At 40.9% G+C, this 14,038-nt stretch overlaps 1 protein-coding gene across 2 annotated transcripts in view; it reads left to right on the top strand.

Annotated features, from left to right (window-relative positions):
- LOC138651626 (GRAM domain-containing protein 2B-like) overlaps positions 1-12,441 on the top strand; it is a 111,287-nt gene extending 98,846 nt beyond the window's left edge. For both annotated transcript variants that reach the window (XM_069741956.1, XM_069741965.1), the window contains exons 11-13: positions 437-533; positions 651-758; positions 10,110-12,441. In XM_069741956.1, coding sequence (XP_069598057.1) covers positions 437-533; positions 651-758; positions 10,110-10,125 — 221 coding nt within the window. In that variant the 3' untranslated portion in view covers positions 10,126-12,441. The remainder of the gene's footprint in view (positions 1-436; positions 534-650; positions 759-10,109) is intronic.
- Positions 12,442-14,038: the final 1,597 nt, after the last annotated feature.

Below are 14,038 nucleotides of genomic sequence, written 5' to 3'. Positions count from 1 at the left end.
GACCTTTTGTAGGCTTACTCAAGATCAATTTTGTTACAGAGCATTTATCCATCATGTTGCCATGGCCTGAGATTGAGCCAAAGTCTGTTTAAAAAGAAAAAAAGCAAAGGTTAATGAAGGGATGGAATTTGGAGGTGGTGAGGGTTTGAATATGGGGTTTGAATGAGAGTCGAGGGTCATTGGAAGGCAGTGGACTTCTGGTACAGGGGAAATGCTACTTCATACGTGTTGTTACTATGAGAAAGTCAGCACATTGGTGTTAACCCAGTATAGCCAGCTGCTTGTGTGCAAATCATTCTTGTATACTGTAAATCTGAAAACAACTTCAGAAATCCTATTAAATAATAACTGGAACATTGCATTGAAGTTATGGATGTGAGCAAAACAATTCCCGAAAATGTTATGTTTTATCAAATCATTGTGTCTGTCTTTTTAGGGGGTGTTTGCCGAGAAAAGATAACTTCTGACAGCAGCCACACACAGTGGACAGATCCAAGGGCTGTGAACTCTCTCCTTGTTATCTATACACTGCTGTGAGTCTTTTTGTAAAGTACTGCTTGCTATTAGTGGGTCTGGTTTGGTCTGAACATGGTGCTTCACTTGTATTCATAGTATAAGGGATGACCTTTTCTTTGTTCTTTTTTTGTCAGGGTTTTACTGCTTCTGTTCTCATCAGGATATATTGGGTTGCGTATTATGGAACTGGAGAACCAGCTGAATATTATGGGAGCTTGGCCTAGAGGAGATGAAAATCATGGGTTAGTATAGGTGCATACCTATAGTCTTGTCTATAATTCAGCATTAAACAAACTTACTGTTTTACTAGATAATTATAATAATCTTTATTTATAATAATCTTTATTTTTATATAGCGCTAACATATTCTGCAACACTTTACAGTTTTGCACACGTTAGCATCGCTGTCCCCGATGGGGTTCATAATCTAAATTTATATATATATATATATATATATATATATATATATATATATATAATCAGTCATGGCCAAAAGTATTGATACCCCTGCAATTCTGTCAGATAATACTCAGTTTCGTCCTGAAAATGATTGCAATCACAAATTCTTTGGTATTATTGTCTTCATTTAAATTGTCTTAAATGAAAAACACAAAAGAGAATGAAGCAAAAAGCAAAACCTTGATCATTTCACACAAAACTCCAAAAATGGGCCAGACAAAAGTATTGGCACCCTCAGCCTAATACTTGGTTGCACAACCTTTAGCCAAAATAACTGTGACCAACCGCTTCCGGTAACCATCAATGAGTTTCTTACAATGCTCTGCTGGAATTTTAGACCATTCTTCTTTGGCAAACTGCTCCAGGTCCCTGATATTTGAAGGGTGCCTTCTCCAAACTGCCATTTTTAGATCTCTCCACAGGTGTTCTATGGGATTCAGGTCTGGACTCATTGCTGGCCACCTTAGAAGTCTCCAGTGCTTTCTCTCAAACCATTTTCTAGTGCTTTTGGAAGTGTATTTTTGGGACATTGTCCTGCTGGAAGACCCATGACCTCTGAGGGAGACCCAGCTTTTTCACACTGGACCTCACATTATGCTGCAAAATTTGTTGGTAGTCTTCAGACTTCATAATGCCATGCACACGGTCAAGCAGTCCAGTGCCAGAGGCAGCAAAGCAACCCCAAAACATCAGGGAACCTCCGCCATGTTTGACTGTAGGGACTGTGTTCTTTTCTTTGAATGCCTCTTTTTTTTTTCTCCTGTAAACTCTATGTTGATGCCTTTGCCCAAAAAGCTCTACTTTTGTCTCATCTGACCAGAGAACATTTTTCCAAAAGGTTTTAGACTTTTTTAGGTAAGTTTTGGCAAACTCAAGCTTGGCTTTTTTATGTCTCTGGGTAAGAAGTGGGGTCTTCCTGGGTCTCCTACCATACAGTCCCTTTTCATTCAGACGCCGACGGATAGTACGGGTTGACACTGTTGTACCCTCGGACTGCAGGGCAGCTTGAACTTGTTTGGATGTTAGTCGAGGTTCTTTATCCAACATCCGCACAATCTTGCGTTGAAATCTCTTGTCAATTTTTCTTTTCCGTCCACATCTAGGGAGGTTAGCCACAGTGCCATGGGCTGTAAACTTCTTGATGACACTGCGCACGGTAGACACAGGAACATTCAGGTCTTTGGAGATAGACTTGTAGCTTTGAGATTGCTCATGCTTCCTCACAATTTGGTTTCTCAAGTCCTCAGACAGTTCTTTGGTCTTCTTTCTTTTGTCCATGCTCAATGTGGTACACACAAGGACACAGGACAGAGGTTGAGTCAACTTTAATCCATGTCAACTGGCTGCAAGTGTGATTTAGTTATTGCCAACACCTGTTAGGTGCCACAGGTAAGTTACAAGTGCTGTTAATTACACAAATTAGAGAAGCATCACATGATTTTTCAAACAGTGCCAATACTTTTGTCCACCCCCTTTTTTATGTTTGGTGTGGAATTATATCCAATTTGGCTTTAGGACAATTTTTTTTGTGTTTTTTCATAAGACAAATCAAATGAAGATAATAATACCAAATAAATTGTGTTTGCAATCATTTTCAGGAAGAAAATGAGTATTATCTGACAATTGCAGGGGTGTCAATACTTTTGGCCATGACTGTGTATGTATGTATATGTAAAAAAAAAAAAAAAAATATATATATATATACAATTTGCAACATTTATTCTTTTTTTTTTTCTTATTTAACCTTTCAAAGGGAATCTGTCACCTGTTTTTTTTTTTTTTTGCCATCTAATTTGAGAGGAACAAAATGTAGAGCTAGTTTTGATAATCTCCTGCTGATATTACTGTGAATTTATCACAGGATGACTAGTAATCTTGCTGCTATACAATCCTCTATATTCATGAGCTCTGTATAACTCCATCACTGACTGGAATTGTACACTGTGCATAGGCAGAAAGCTCAGCATGTAGAGAATCGGTAGATCTACAGCAGATAAAATTATGAGAGATTAATTTATGTGGTCATTACACAGTGTTTGGAATGATTTCCATGCCATTATCCAGCATAAGACATAACTTAAAAAATATATAATACAGTTAGGTCCAGAAATCTTTTGGCAGTGACTCAAGTCTTGTCATTTTAGCAGTTTACCAAAACATATTCAAGATTCAGTAAGCCAATGTATTCACATCTTCATGGGAGTAAAGGTTTAGGAATTACAGGTCTTTAACATGTAGCTGCCTCATTTTAAAGGGACCAAAAGTAATTGGACAATTAACTCAAAAGCTCTTTAATGGGCTGAATGGGCTTTTCGGCTTTTGCTTAGTTAATCCATCATCAATTAAGCAGGTAAAATGTCTGGAGCTGAATCCAGGTATGTCATTTGGAACCCACAGCATGTGATCAAATAAGTTATCAATGAAGATAAATAGCCCACCATTTGGATGAAAAAATAAGACAGCAGAAATGTTAGGAGTGGCCAAATCAACAGTTTAGCATATTTTGCAAAGAAAAAGCACACTGGTGAGCTTGGAAACTTAAAAAGGCCTGGATGTACACAGAAGACAAGTGGTGGATGATCGCAGAATCTTTCCCTTGGTGAAGAAAAATGCCTTCAATATCCACCCAAGGTAAAAACACTCTCCAGGAAATACCGTATATTTTTCGGACTATAAGACGCACTGTTTTCCCCCAAAAAAGTCTCAATCTGTGCCTGGGGAATCAATCTGGCTCCTGGGAAAATGGCCTCTGGAGGCGGCGCATGTGCAGATTGAGATCTTGGCTCTGAGATCTCGTTTCCCGAGATCTTGGAGATCTCGTTGCCAATATCTCTATCTGCGCCCACATCATCGATGTAATAGAAGTGCGGAGGCTTTCACAAAATGTCCCTGGAGCCCCTCCGCACCACCGAGCACCGCCAAATCTGCAGCACTAGACTGGGATAGGATTTCCGGTGACCACCGCATCACAGCAATGGATGTGCCGGGGCTCAGAGCTTTCACAAAATGTCGCTGTAGGCCCCGCACCGCTGAAGCTGCCCACCAGTCTGGGTCATATCATTGCCGGACCACCAAACACCCCCTGTGACTCCACTCCACCAGAGCTGCCAATTTCCCCCAGGTAAGTTGAATTCAGGACTGTAAGACGGACCCCCATTTGACGCATTAATTTTTTTCCCCATTTTCCATCTGAAAATTTGGGGTGCGTCTTATAGTCCGAAAACTACGGTAGGTGTTTCAATATCTAAATCTACCATACAGAGAAGACTTCATGAGAGCAAATACAGAGGGTTCACCACAAAGTGCAAACCATTAACCCCTTCATGACCTTGGGATTTTTCATTTTTCCGTGTTCGTTTTTTACTCCCCTCCTTCCCAGAGCCATAACTTTTTTTATTTTTCCATTAATTTGGCCATGCGAGGGCTTATTTTTTGCGGGATGAGTTGTACTTTTGAACGACATCATTGGTTTTAGCATGTCGTGTACTAGAAAACGGGAAAAAAATTCCAAGTGCTGTGAAATTGCAAAAAAAGTGCAGTCCCACACTTGTTTTTTGTTTGGCTTTTTTGCTAGGTTCACGAAATGCTAAAACTGACCTGCCATCATGATTCTCCAGGTCAGTACGAGTTCATAGACACCTAACATGACTAGGTTATTTTTTACCTAAGTGGTGAAAAAAAATTCCAAACTTTGCTAAAAAAAAAAAAAAAAATTGCGCCATTTTCCGATACTCGTAGCGTCTCCATTTTTCATGATCTGGGGTCGGTTGAGGGCTTATTTTTTGCGTGCCGAGATGACGTTTTTAATGATAGCATTTTGGTGCAGATACGTTCTTTTGATCGCCCGTTATTGCATTTTAATGCAATGTCGCGGCGACCAAATAAACGTAATTCTTGCGTTTCGAATTTTTTTCTCACTATGCCGTTTAGCGATGAGGTTAATGCTTTTTTTTAATTGATCGGGCGATTCTGAACGCGGGGATACCAAATATGTGTAGATTTGATTTTTTTTTTTTTTATTGATTTATTTTGATTGGGTCGAAAGGGGGGTGATTTAAACTTTTATATTTTTTTGATTTTTTTTTTTTCACATTTGCCATGCTTCAATAGCCTCCATGGGAGGCTAGAAGCAGGCACAGCACGATCGCCTCTGCTACATAGTAGTGATCTGCTGTTCGCTGCTATGTAGCAGAAAATCAGGTGTGCTGTGAGCGCCGACCACAGGGTGGCGCTCACAGCTATCGGCGATCAGTAACCATAGAGGTCTCAAGGACCTCTATGGTTACAAGGTACAAGCATCGCCGACCTCCGATCATGTGACGGAGGTCAGCGATGCCGTCATTTCCGGCCGCCCGGCCGGATGCAGTGGTTAGATGCCGCTGTCAGCGTTTGACAGCGGCATTTAACTAGTTAATAGGTGCGGGCAGATCGCGATTCTGCCCGCGCCTATTAGTGGCACATGTCAGCTGTTCAAAACGGCTGACATGTCCCGGCTTTGATGCGGGCTCACTGACGGAGCCCGCATCAAAGAGGGGCGTCTGACCTCGGACGTACTATCCCATCCGAGGTCAGAAAGGGGTTAATCAGCCCTAAAAATTGAAAGGCTAGATTAGACTTTTCCAAAAGACAAGTAAAGAAGCCAGTTTAGTTCTGAAAAAGAATTATATGGACAGATAAACTGAAGATCAACGTGTACCTGAATGGTGGGAAGAAGTGTGGAGAAGATTTGCATCGGCTTATGATCCAAAGCACACCATATCCTCTGTAAAACATGATGATGATGGCATGAGCATGCATGGCTTCCAATGGCTCTGGGTCACTAGTATTTATTGATGATGTGACTGATAACAGAAGCAGATGGATAATTTCTGAAGTGTACAGGGATATACTTTCTGCTCAGATTCAACCAAGTGCAGCAAGGTTGATTTTACTACACTTCACAGTACATCTGGACAATCACACAAAATGTACTGGAAAACCTAGGAGTTTTTTTTAAGGTAAAGAAGTGGAATATTCTGCAATGGCCGAGTCAATCATCATATCTCCACCCCTTCAAGCATGCATTTCACATTCTTAAGACAAAACTTAAGGGAATTTGCCACACATTTGACCTATCTAACCTATAAATATGGGCATACAGGTTATAGACTGCTGAAAACAGTCCTCCTTGTGTCTCATCAGCTGTGTTGTTGTGGATAAATCATCTTTATCACTTTATATAAATGACCTCTTCCAGGTTCGGTGGCGGATGGTGCCTGGAAGATAACTCTGCCTCCAGAGATTATTTTAAATATAAGTGGGAGTTACCAGTGTGATGTGTAAAGTTTACTACTGTCACCAGTGTCATGTGTAATGGCCGCTCTCTGCTTTCCTGATATCTGACACTTCTGCAGGTTCCAATCAGCCTCCAGCTCACTGGCAGACAGGGCTGCAATATAGTAATGCTGAGAGAAAAGCCAAAAATGTGTTTGGAAGAAAACCAATTTCATTTCTACTGTTCTCTGTGTTAGTTGTCTCACACTGGTAACTCTCCTTCATGTAAAACAAGCTCTGGAGGCAGATTCATCTTCCAGGTACCATCCTCCCCATAGCATGGAAGAGGTCACTTACAGTGGGGCAAAAAAGTATTTAGTCAGTCAGCAATAGTGCAAGTTCCACCACTTAAAAAGATGAGAGGCGTCTGTAATTTACATCATAGGTAGACCTCAACTATGGGAGACAAACTGAGAAAAAAAAATCCAGAAAATCACATTGTCTGTTTTTTTTAACATTTTATTTGCATATTATGGTGGAAAATAAGTATTTGGTCAGAAACATAATTTAATCTCAATACTTTGTAATATATCCTTTGTTGGCAATGACAGAGGTCAAACGTTTTCTGTAAGTCTTCACAAGTTTGCCACACACTGTTGTTGGTATGTTGGCCCATTCCTCCATGCAGATCTCCTCTAGAGCAGTGATGTTTTTGGCTTTTCGCTTGGCAACACGGACTTTCAACTCCCTCCAAAGGTTTTCTATAGGGTTGAGATCTGGAGACTGGCTAGGCCACTCCAGGACCTTGAAATGCTTCTTACGAAGCCACTCCTTCGTTGCCCTGGCGGTGTGCTTTGGATCATTGTCATGTTGAAGGACCCAGCCACGTTTCATCTTCAATGCCCTTGCTGATGGAAAGAGGTTTGCACTCAAAATCTCACGATACATGGCCCCATTCATTCTTTCATGTACCCGGATCAGTCGTTCTGGCCCCTTTGCAGAGAAACAGCCCCAAAGCATGATGTTTCCACCACCATGCTTTACAGTAGGTATGGTGTTTGATGGATGCAACTCAGTATTCTTTTTCCTCCAAACACGACAAGTTGTGTTTCTACCAAACAGTTCCAGTTTGGTTTCATCAGACCATAGGACATTCTCCCAAAACTCCTCTGGATCATCCAAATGCTCTCTAGCAAACTTCAGACGGGCCCAGACATGTACTGGCTTAAGCAGTGGGACACGTCTGGCACTGCAGGATCTGAGTCCATGGTGGCATAGTGTGTTACTTATGGTAGGCCTTGTTACATTGGTCCCAGCTCTCTGCAGTTCATTCACTAGGTCCCCCCACGTGGTTCTGGGATTTTTGCTCACCGTTCTTGTGATCATTCTGACCCCACGGGGTGGGATTTTGCGTGGAGCCCCAGATCGAGGGAGATTATCAGTGGTCTTGTATGTCTTCCATTTTCTAATTATTGCTCCCACTGTTGATGTCTTCACTCCAAGCTGGTTGGCTATTGCAGATTCAGTCTTCCCAGCCTGGTGCAGGGCTACAATTTTGTTTCTGGTGTCCTTTGACAGCTCTCTGGTCTTCACCATAGTGGAGTTTGGAGTCAGACTGTTTGAGGGTGTACACAGGTGTCTTTTTATACTGATAACAAGTTTAAACAGGTGCCATTACTACAGGTAATGAGTGGAGGAAAGAGGAGACTCTTAAAGAAGAAGTTACAGGTCTGTGAGAGCCAGAAATCTTGATTGTTTGTTTCTGACCAAATACTTATTTTCCACCATAATATGCAAATAAAATGTTAAAAAAACAGACAATGTGATTTTCTGTATTTTTTTTTTCTCAGTTTGTCTCCCATAGTTGAGGTCTACCTATGATGTAAATTACAGACGCCTCTCATCTTTTTAAGTGGTGGAACTTGCACTATTGCTGACTGACTAAATACTTTTTTGCCCCACTGTATATAAACTGATAAAAGATGATTTATCGGAAACAAGGCACCTGATAAGAGACACACAGGGAGGACTGTTTTCAGCATAGAACAAATATGGTGACCAATTCCCTTTTAGGCAGAAATACCCGCAAATAATGAAAAATTGAAGTCGGCTGCAGTAAATGGTTGGCAAAGCATCACAAAATAGGAAACGTTGATGGCTTCCTAGATTTCAGGCAGTCTTTATTTACAAAGTATTAAAAATGAACATTTTATTTATGCTAAAATTAATATGTCCAATTACATTTGAACCCCTGAAGTGAGGAGGCTTTGTAGAAAAATGGTTGCAATTCCTAAACGTTTCACAGGAAATTTTTGGTCAACCCCTTAAATTAAACCTGAAAGTCGACACTTAATTGTATCTTAGTTGTTTCATTTTAAATTAAAAAAAAAATAGTGGCATGCAGAGCCCAAATCACGAAGTTTCGGTCACTGTTCAAATATTTGTGGACGTAACTACAATTTTATTTGTGTACACGTGTCATACTAAGATATGTCTCAACTGGTAGAAGAGGTGGTAAAAGCAGTCCACGTGTATCAGATTTTAGTCCTTGTAATTTTATAAAGTGGTTGTCCACTACTTTAACATTGATGGCCTATCCTTACGATAGGTCAGCAATGTCTGATCGGTGTGGGAGCGACAATCGGCTCCCTGGCCGATCATCTGTTCTTGATGCCTGACAAAACTGACCAGTTAGGAATCTGCAGATCACATCTCTATCTACTGTATGGTACCCACCGCCGGGTACTGCACATCCGCCCCATATTGATTTGAATAGGTGATGGATGTGCAGTACCCGGCGGTGGGTACTGTACAGTAGATTGAGCTGCTCTGTGCAGCTCCGCAACTAGTCAGCTCCGTCCGAGAACAGTTGATCACAGGAGTGCCACACCCCAATAGATCAGATATTGATGACTTCTCATAAGTTTAGGCCATCAATGTTAAAGTAGTGGACAACCTCTTTAAGGCTATGTGCACACGATGCAGAATTGCCGCTGAAATTTCCACGTAAATTCTACAACTCCATGCCGCGGGAAATACGCATTCGAAATTGGCATGCATATTCTCGCTAAACACTAGCGTTTTACAAGCGTAATTAGCTTGCAGAATGCTACCGTTTTACAAGCGATCTGCAGCATCGCTTGGAAAACTGATTGACAGGTTGGTCACACTTGTCAAACATAGTGTTTGACAAGTGTGACCAACTTTTTACTATTAATGCTGCCTATGCAGCATCAATAGTAAAAAGATATAATGTTAAAAACAATAAAAAAAATAAAAAATCGTGATATTCTCACCTTCCAGCGTCCCCCACAACATTCCTCCTCCTTGCGATGCTCCCGGCAGCTCCCATTCCCAGTAATGCCTCACGGCAATGACCCCAGATGACGTAGCGGTCTCACGAGACTGCTACGTCATCACAGGTCATTGTCACAAGGCATTATTGGGAACGGGAGCATCATGAGGAGCAGGAAGGCTGCGGGATCCGCCGGAAGGTGAGAATATCACAATTTTTTTATTTCAATTTTTTTTTTCACAGGTGTATGGTTCCCAGGGCCTGGAGGAGAGTCTCCTCTCCTCCACCCTGGGTGCCAACCGCACATGATCCACCTACTTCCCGCATGGTGGGCATAGCCCCATGCGGGAAGTAAGCGGATCAATGCATTCCTATGTGTGCGGAATCCCCGAGATTACGCACAAAGAATGAACATGCTGTGTTTTTTTTCCGGAATGCGATTCTGCCACAGAAAAAAACGCAGCATGTGCACAAAAAATGCGGAATCCATTAAAAATGATGGGGTGCTTTTGTAAGCGTTTTTTTGGCTAAAAATACTGAACGTGTGCACATAGCCTAATTATTAAATTGCTTCTTTCATCTGCAGATCTCAAGATACTTGAAGTGACAACATTATCAAGATTATTTCCATTTATTTCTCAAATCTACTTGAATGACAAGACTTGTGGATCGGACCCAGATGAGTCCTGCAGTAAAGCCTGAAAATCTTGGTTATATTGAAGGGGCATAGGATTTAAGAATAAAGAAGATCATGCCTTCCAAACTAAGATTTTAAATGAATGCATTTTCATGTCCTGTTATGGCAAGATTTACAGGGATCCTCCACAAATCCTAGTCGTGAGATGGCTATGAACTAGCGTATTTAGCCTGTCATGAACAGATTGGCTTTCAGCTGGACAGCGGAGTTGCAGACTGAGACACTATTAACAGATTTACTGTTTTCCCTCTACAGATGAATGAGAAACCATTTAGTATTTCATTCTCGGGTATTTCGTAGCTTGTGTCTGTGCAGTAGTGGATGTCTCAAAGGCAAAGGATGTGAGTGAATTCTGAATGTCTGTAAATATTTTTATGTTTTCTCACAATGAGAAATTCCTACAATTACAAAGTGTGTATATTGTCCTCTGTACAATTGTCATTCTCTAAAATGAAATATTGACCAGTGGACTAAAATTACCTTGCTAGTATACAGGATCAGGTGCTATATTCAAAGACCTGAGGGCCCCAGCAACAAAAAATAAAGGCTATCATTATAGATGAAATCATCAGGGCAGTGTTGATTACTATAAATGAATTCTCTTCGTGCAAGTGTTAAGCACAAATTTTACCTTTTCTTCAAAATGTTTAAGGTAGTTAGGGGCTTTGATGGTATGTATGAACTGCAAATCAGTAGAACTAATCGATTCCCAATATATCATTTCGGTACAACTGAATCTGAACATATCAGTGAAACACTGTATGAACAGTCCATTTTCACATTCTTGTGGCTTTTATGTGGGCTGAAGGCTTAATGTTGTCGCCTTCAGAACGCTATTTGCTAATGCTATTGTGGTAATCTGAAGGTACAGAACGTTTAAATCATGTCTGGCATGCTTACTGGAACAGAGACTACAGGAAGAAAATGAAGTTCTGTTCTTCCAGGAGCCGCTCGCTTCCAGTCATTAGGGCGCTGCAGCGGAATGTTAGTCACCGCTTACTACACAATGCACGGTAATCATTCCCCGAGACATTGATTGACAGCCTGCTCTACACACACAAATGCTGCAGAGTGAGCTATCAATAAGGTGCAGGGCGTCATTAAAGCCACACACGCTGTGTAGTGATGGGTGACTGTAGCAGCCCACTGCCTCAATGATTGGAAGTAAGAGGCTGCAGGGAAAATAGAACTTGATTTTTTTTCCCTGTAGCCACTGCTCCAGTATGGCAGCTAGACATTATATAAATGCTATTTGCCTGAAGTTTATAGCTAAATTTTGAGAGCAGATTTAGTGGTAAACTAGATAGCATTTCTGGTGGTGACAAGTTCTACTAGGTATGTAACAAATTGGTATTTGATACACACATTGCACTTTCCTTACAGATTAGTGATTTTTCAATCCACATGCAATTGGTCACCTTTTATTGAATATACTGTAGCTGAAAGCACATTCACACCTGTAGATGGCATCCCAGAGGAACAAAGCGTAATTTATGAAACCATCTCCTGCTGTAGGGACTGGCTGTCATTCCATGTTGTATAGTGAAGAAGAAAGTCGTGGTGACGCGTGTGCTACCAGCATATCTGTCATCTGCAAATCCAGAATGCTCACCTCTCCAAGTTGCTGGACAACTGCCAAATTCTTTCAGGTGCGGCTTTGTAGGTTCCACACTTGCAGAAAGTATTCATTGGAAAGCCTACAGGAATCACTAATGAATAAGTACAATGGAAATGTGTATGTTTTCCTGTAATACAAAACCTTGCAACTTTCCACCTCCAGGATAACAAGATATAACATATTTCTATTCATGTGGTATCTGCTTCTAAAGCCTTAAATTACACTAAAAAAACCCTAGTTTCCCAGTGGATATCAAAAGCTATATATTGGTAAGCTATGGAGATATACGATCGTTCATTAAGTGTTTGAGAACTACTTCGAATGCAATGGAACATCTCTTTAATCCTTTTATTACCTCCTTTGTATGCAAATACAGCTTAGAAAATTGCATTTCCTAGATTTCTATTTGTATTGGCTGTTATTTAATTGATCATTTTTGTTATATAATTCCCCAAAATGTTTGTATTTATGTAATGTGCTATTTTGTCAACAGATTTTGTAATATGATTGGAGATTATCTATAATGATAGATTTTTACATAGATTATTTATAAAGATTGGAGTTATTCTAACTCCGGGAATAAATTTGGTTATTTCATGACAATTTCTGCATTTCTGGTAAAGCTTTTAGATAGGAACATGCTGAGCACTTAATTTTAGGGTGGGTATGAAACAGCCTGAATGGTTATGTCTGTATATAAATAGGAGTATTTGAGCTCTCCCTGATTTTAGGTTCACCCGAGTATATAAAAACTCGTTTTCAGAGTTTCATCTAGAAAAGTGGGCCTTTTTTTTTTTTTTTTTTTGTTTTTTGTTTTTTGTTTTTTCTCACTCTATGCATTCTGTATACAATCTGTTTTTTAGAGCAACAGCTATTAATCATTTACAAGACCATTTACAGATTCCTGTGCTACAGAATTGCAATGAATCTGTAAAAATTGGATGTTTTACTGTGGCAACATATGGTATCAAATTTTATTTTTTGCTCACAAATAGACTTGAATGAGTGTGTCTCATCCGATTTACAGAAGAAACTAGTACATGCTCCGATTTATTTTTTTTATTCACACGATGAATCATCAGTAAAAATTACCGTAATCTGTCATCTGCACTGCCCCAATGAATTAATATGGTCTGAGTGTGGTCCGTTTTTTCATAGACAACAGACTGGAAAAAAAAAAGCAATGCGGACAGCCCTGAATGTCATAAGAATTGACGTGGTTGACTGCTCTGAAGTCAAGTTTTGTGGATGCTTTCTTAAACTTAGTAGTAGTACATGGTTAAAGGTAGAAACGTCATGCATGCCTACAGTTCTGTGTGCTCCTTGTTGACAGGCATTATTAAGTCCCTTTATTGTAAGTAAAGGTACCGTCACATTAAGTGACGCTGCAGCGATATAGGCAACGATGCCGATCGCTGCAGCGTCACTGTTTCGTCGCTGGAGAGCTGTCACACAGACAGCTCTCCAGCGACCAACGATGCCGAAGTCCCCTGGTAACCAGGATAAACATCGGGTTACTAAGCGCAGGGCCACGCTTAGTAACCCAATGTTTACCCTGGTTACCATTGTAAGTGTAAAAAAAAAAAAAACAGTACATACTTACTTTCCGGTGTCTGTCCCCTTGCCGTCGGCTTCCCGCACTGACTGTGCGCGCCGGCCGGCCGTAAAGCAGAGCGGTGACATCACCGCTGTGCTTTACGGCCGGCGCTCACAGTCAGTGCGGGAAGCTGACGGCGAGGGGACAGACACCGGAATGTAAGTATGTACTGTTTTTTTTTTTTTTTTTTTACATTTACAATGGTAACAAGGGTAAACATCGGGTTACTAAGCGCGGCCCTGCGCTTAGTAACCTGATGTTTACCCTGGTTACCAGTGAAGACATCGCTGAATCGACGTCACACACGCCGATTCAGCGATGTCTGCGGGGGATCCAGCGACGAAATAAAGTTCTGGCCTTTCTGCTCCGACCAACGATGTCACAGCAGGATCCAGATCGCTGCTGCGTGTCAAACACAACGATATCGCTATCCAGGACGCTGCAACGTCACGGATCCCTAGCGATATCGTTGTTAAGTTGTTCAGTGTGAAGGTACCTTAAGGCTTTTCTATTTTTGGAATGTAGAGGGCAACACACTATGACTCCACTGAGAACAAAGAGATCCGTGAAATAAATAATCCATTAGGTGAGTTTTTGAAGTGT

Source organism: Ranitomeya imitator, chromosome 1 (genome assembly GCF_032444005.1).
Source record: "Ranitomeya imitator isolate aRanImi1 chromosome 1, aRanImi1.pri, whole genome shotgun sequence".
NCBI lineage: Eukaryota > Metazoa > Chordata > Amphibia > Anura > Dendrobatidae > Ranitomeya > Ranitomeya imitator.
Note: the sequence above shows the minus strand (reverse complement) of the source record. Positions and strands in the feature narration are given on the sequence as shown.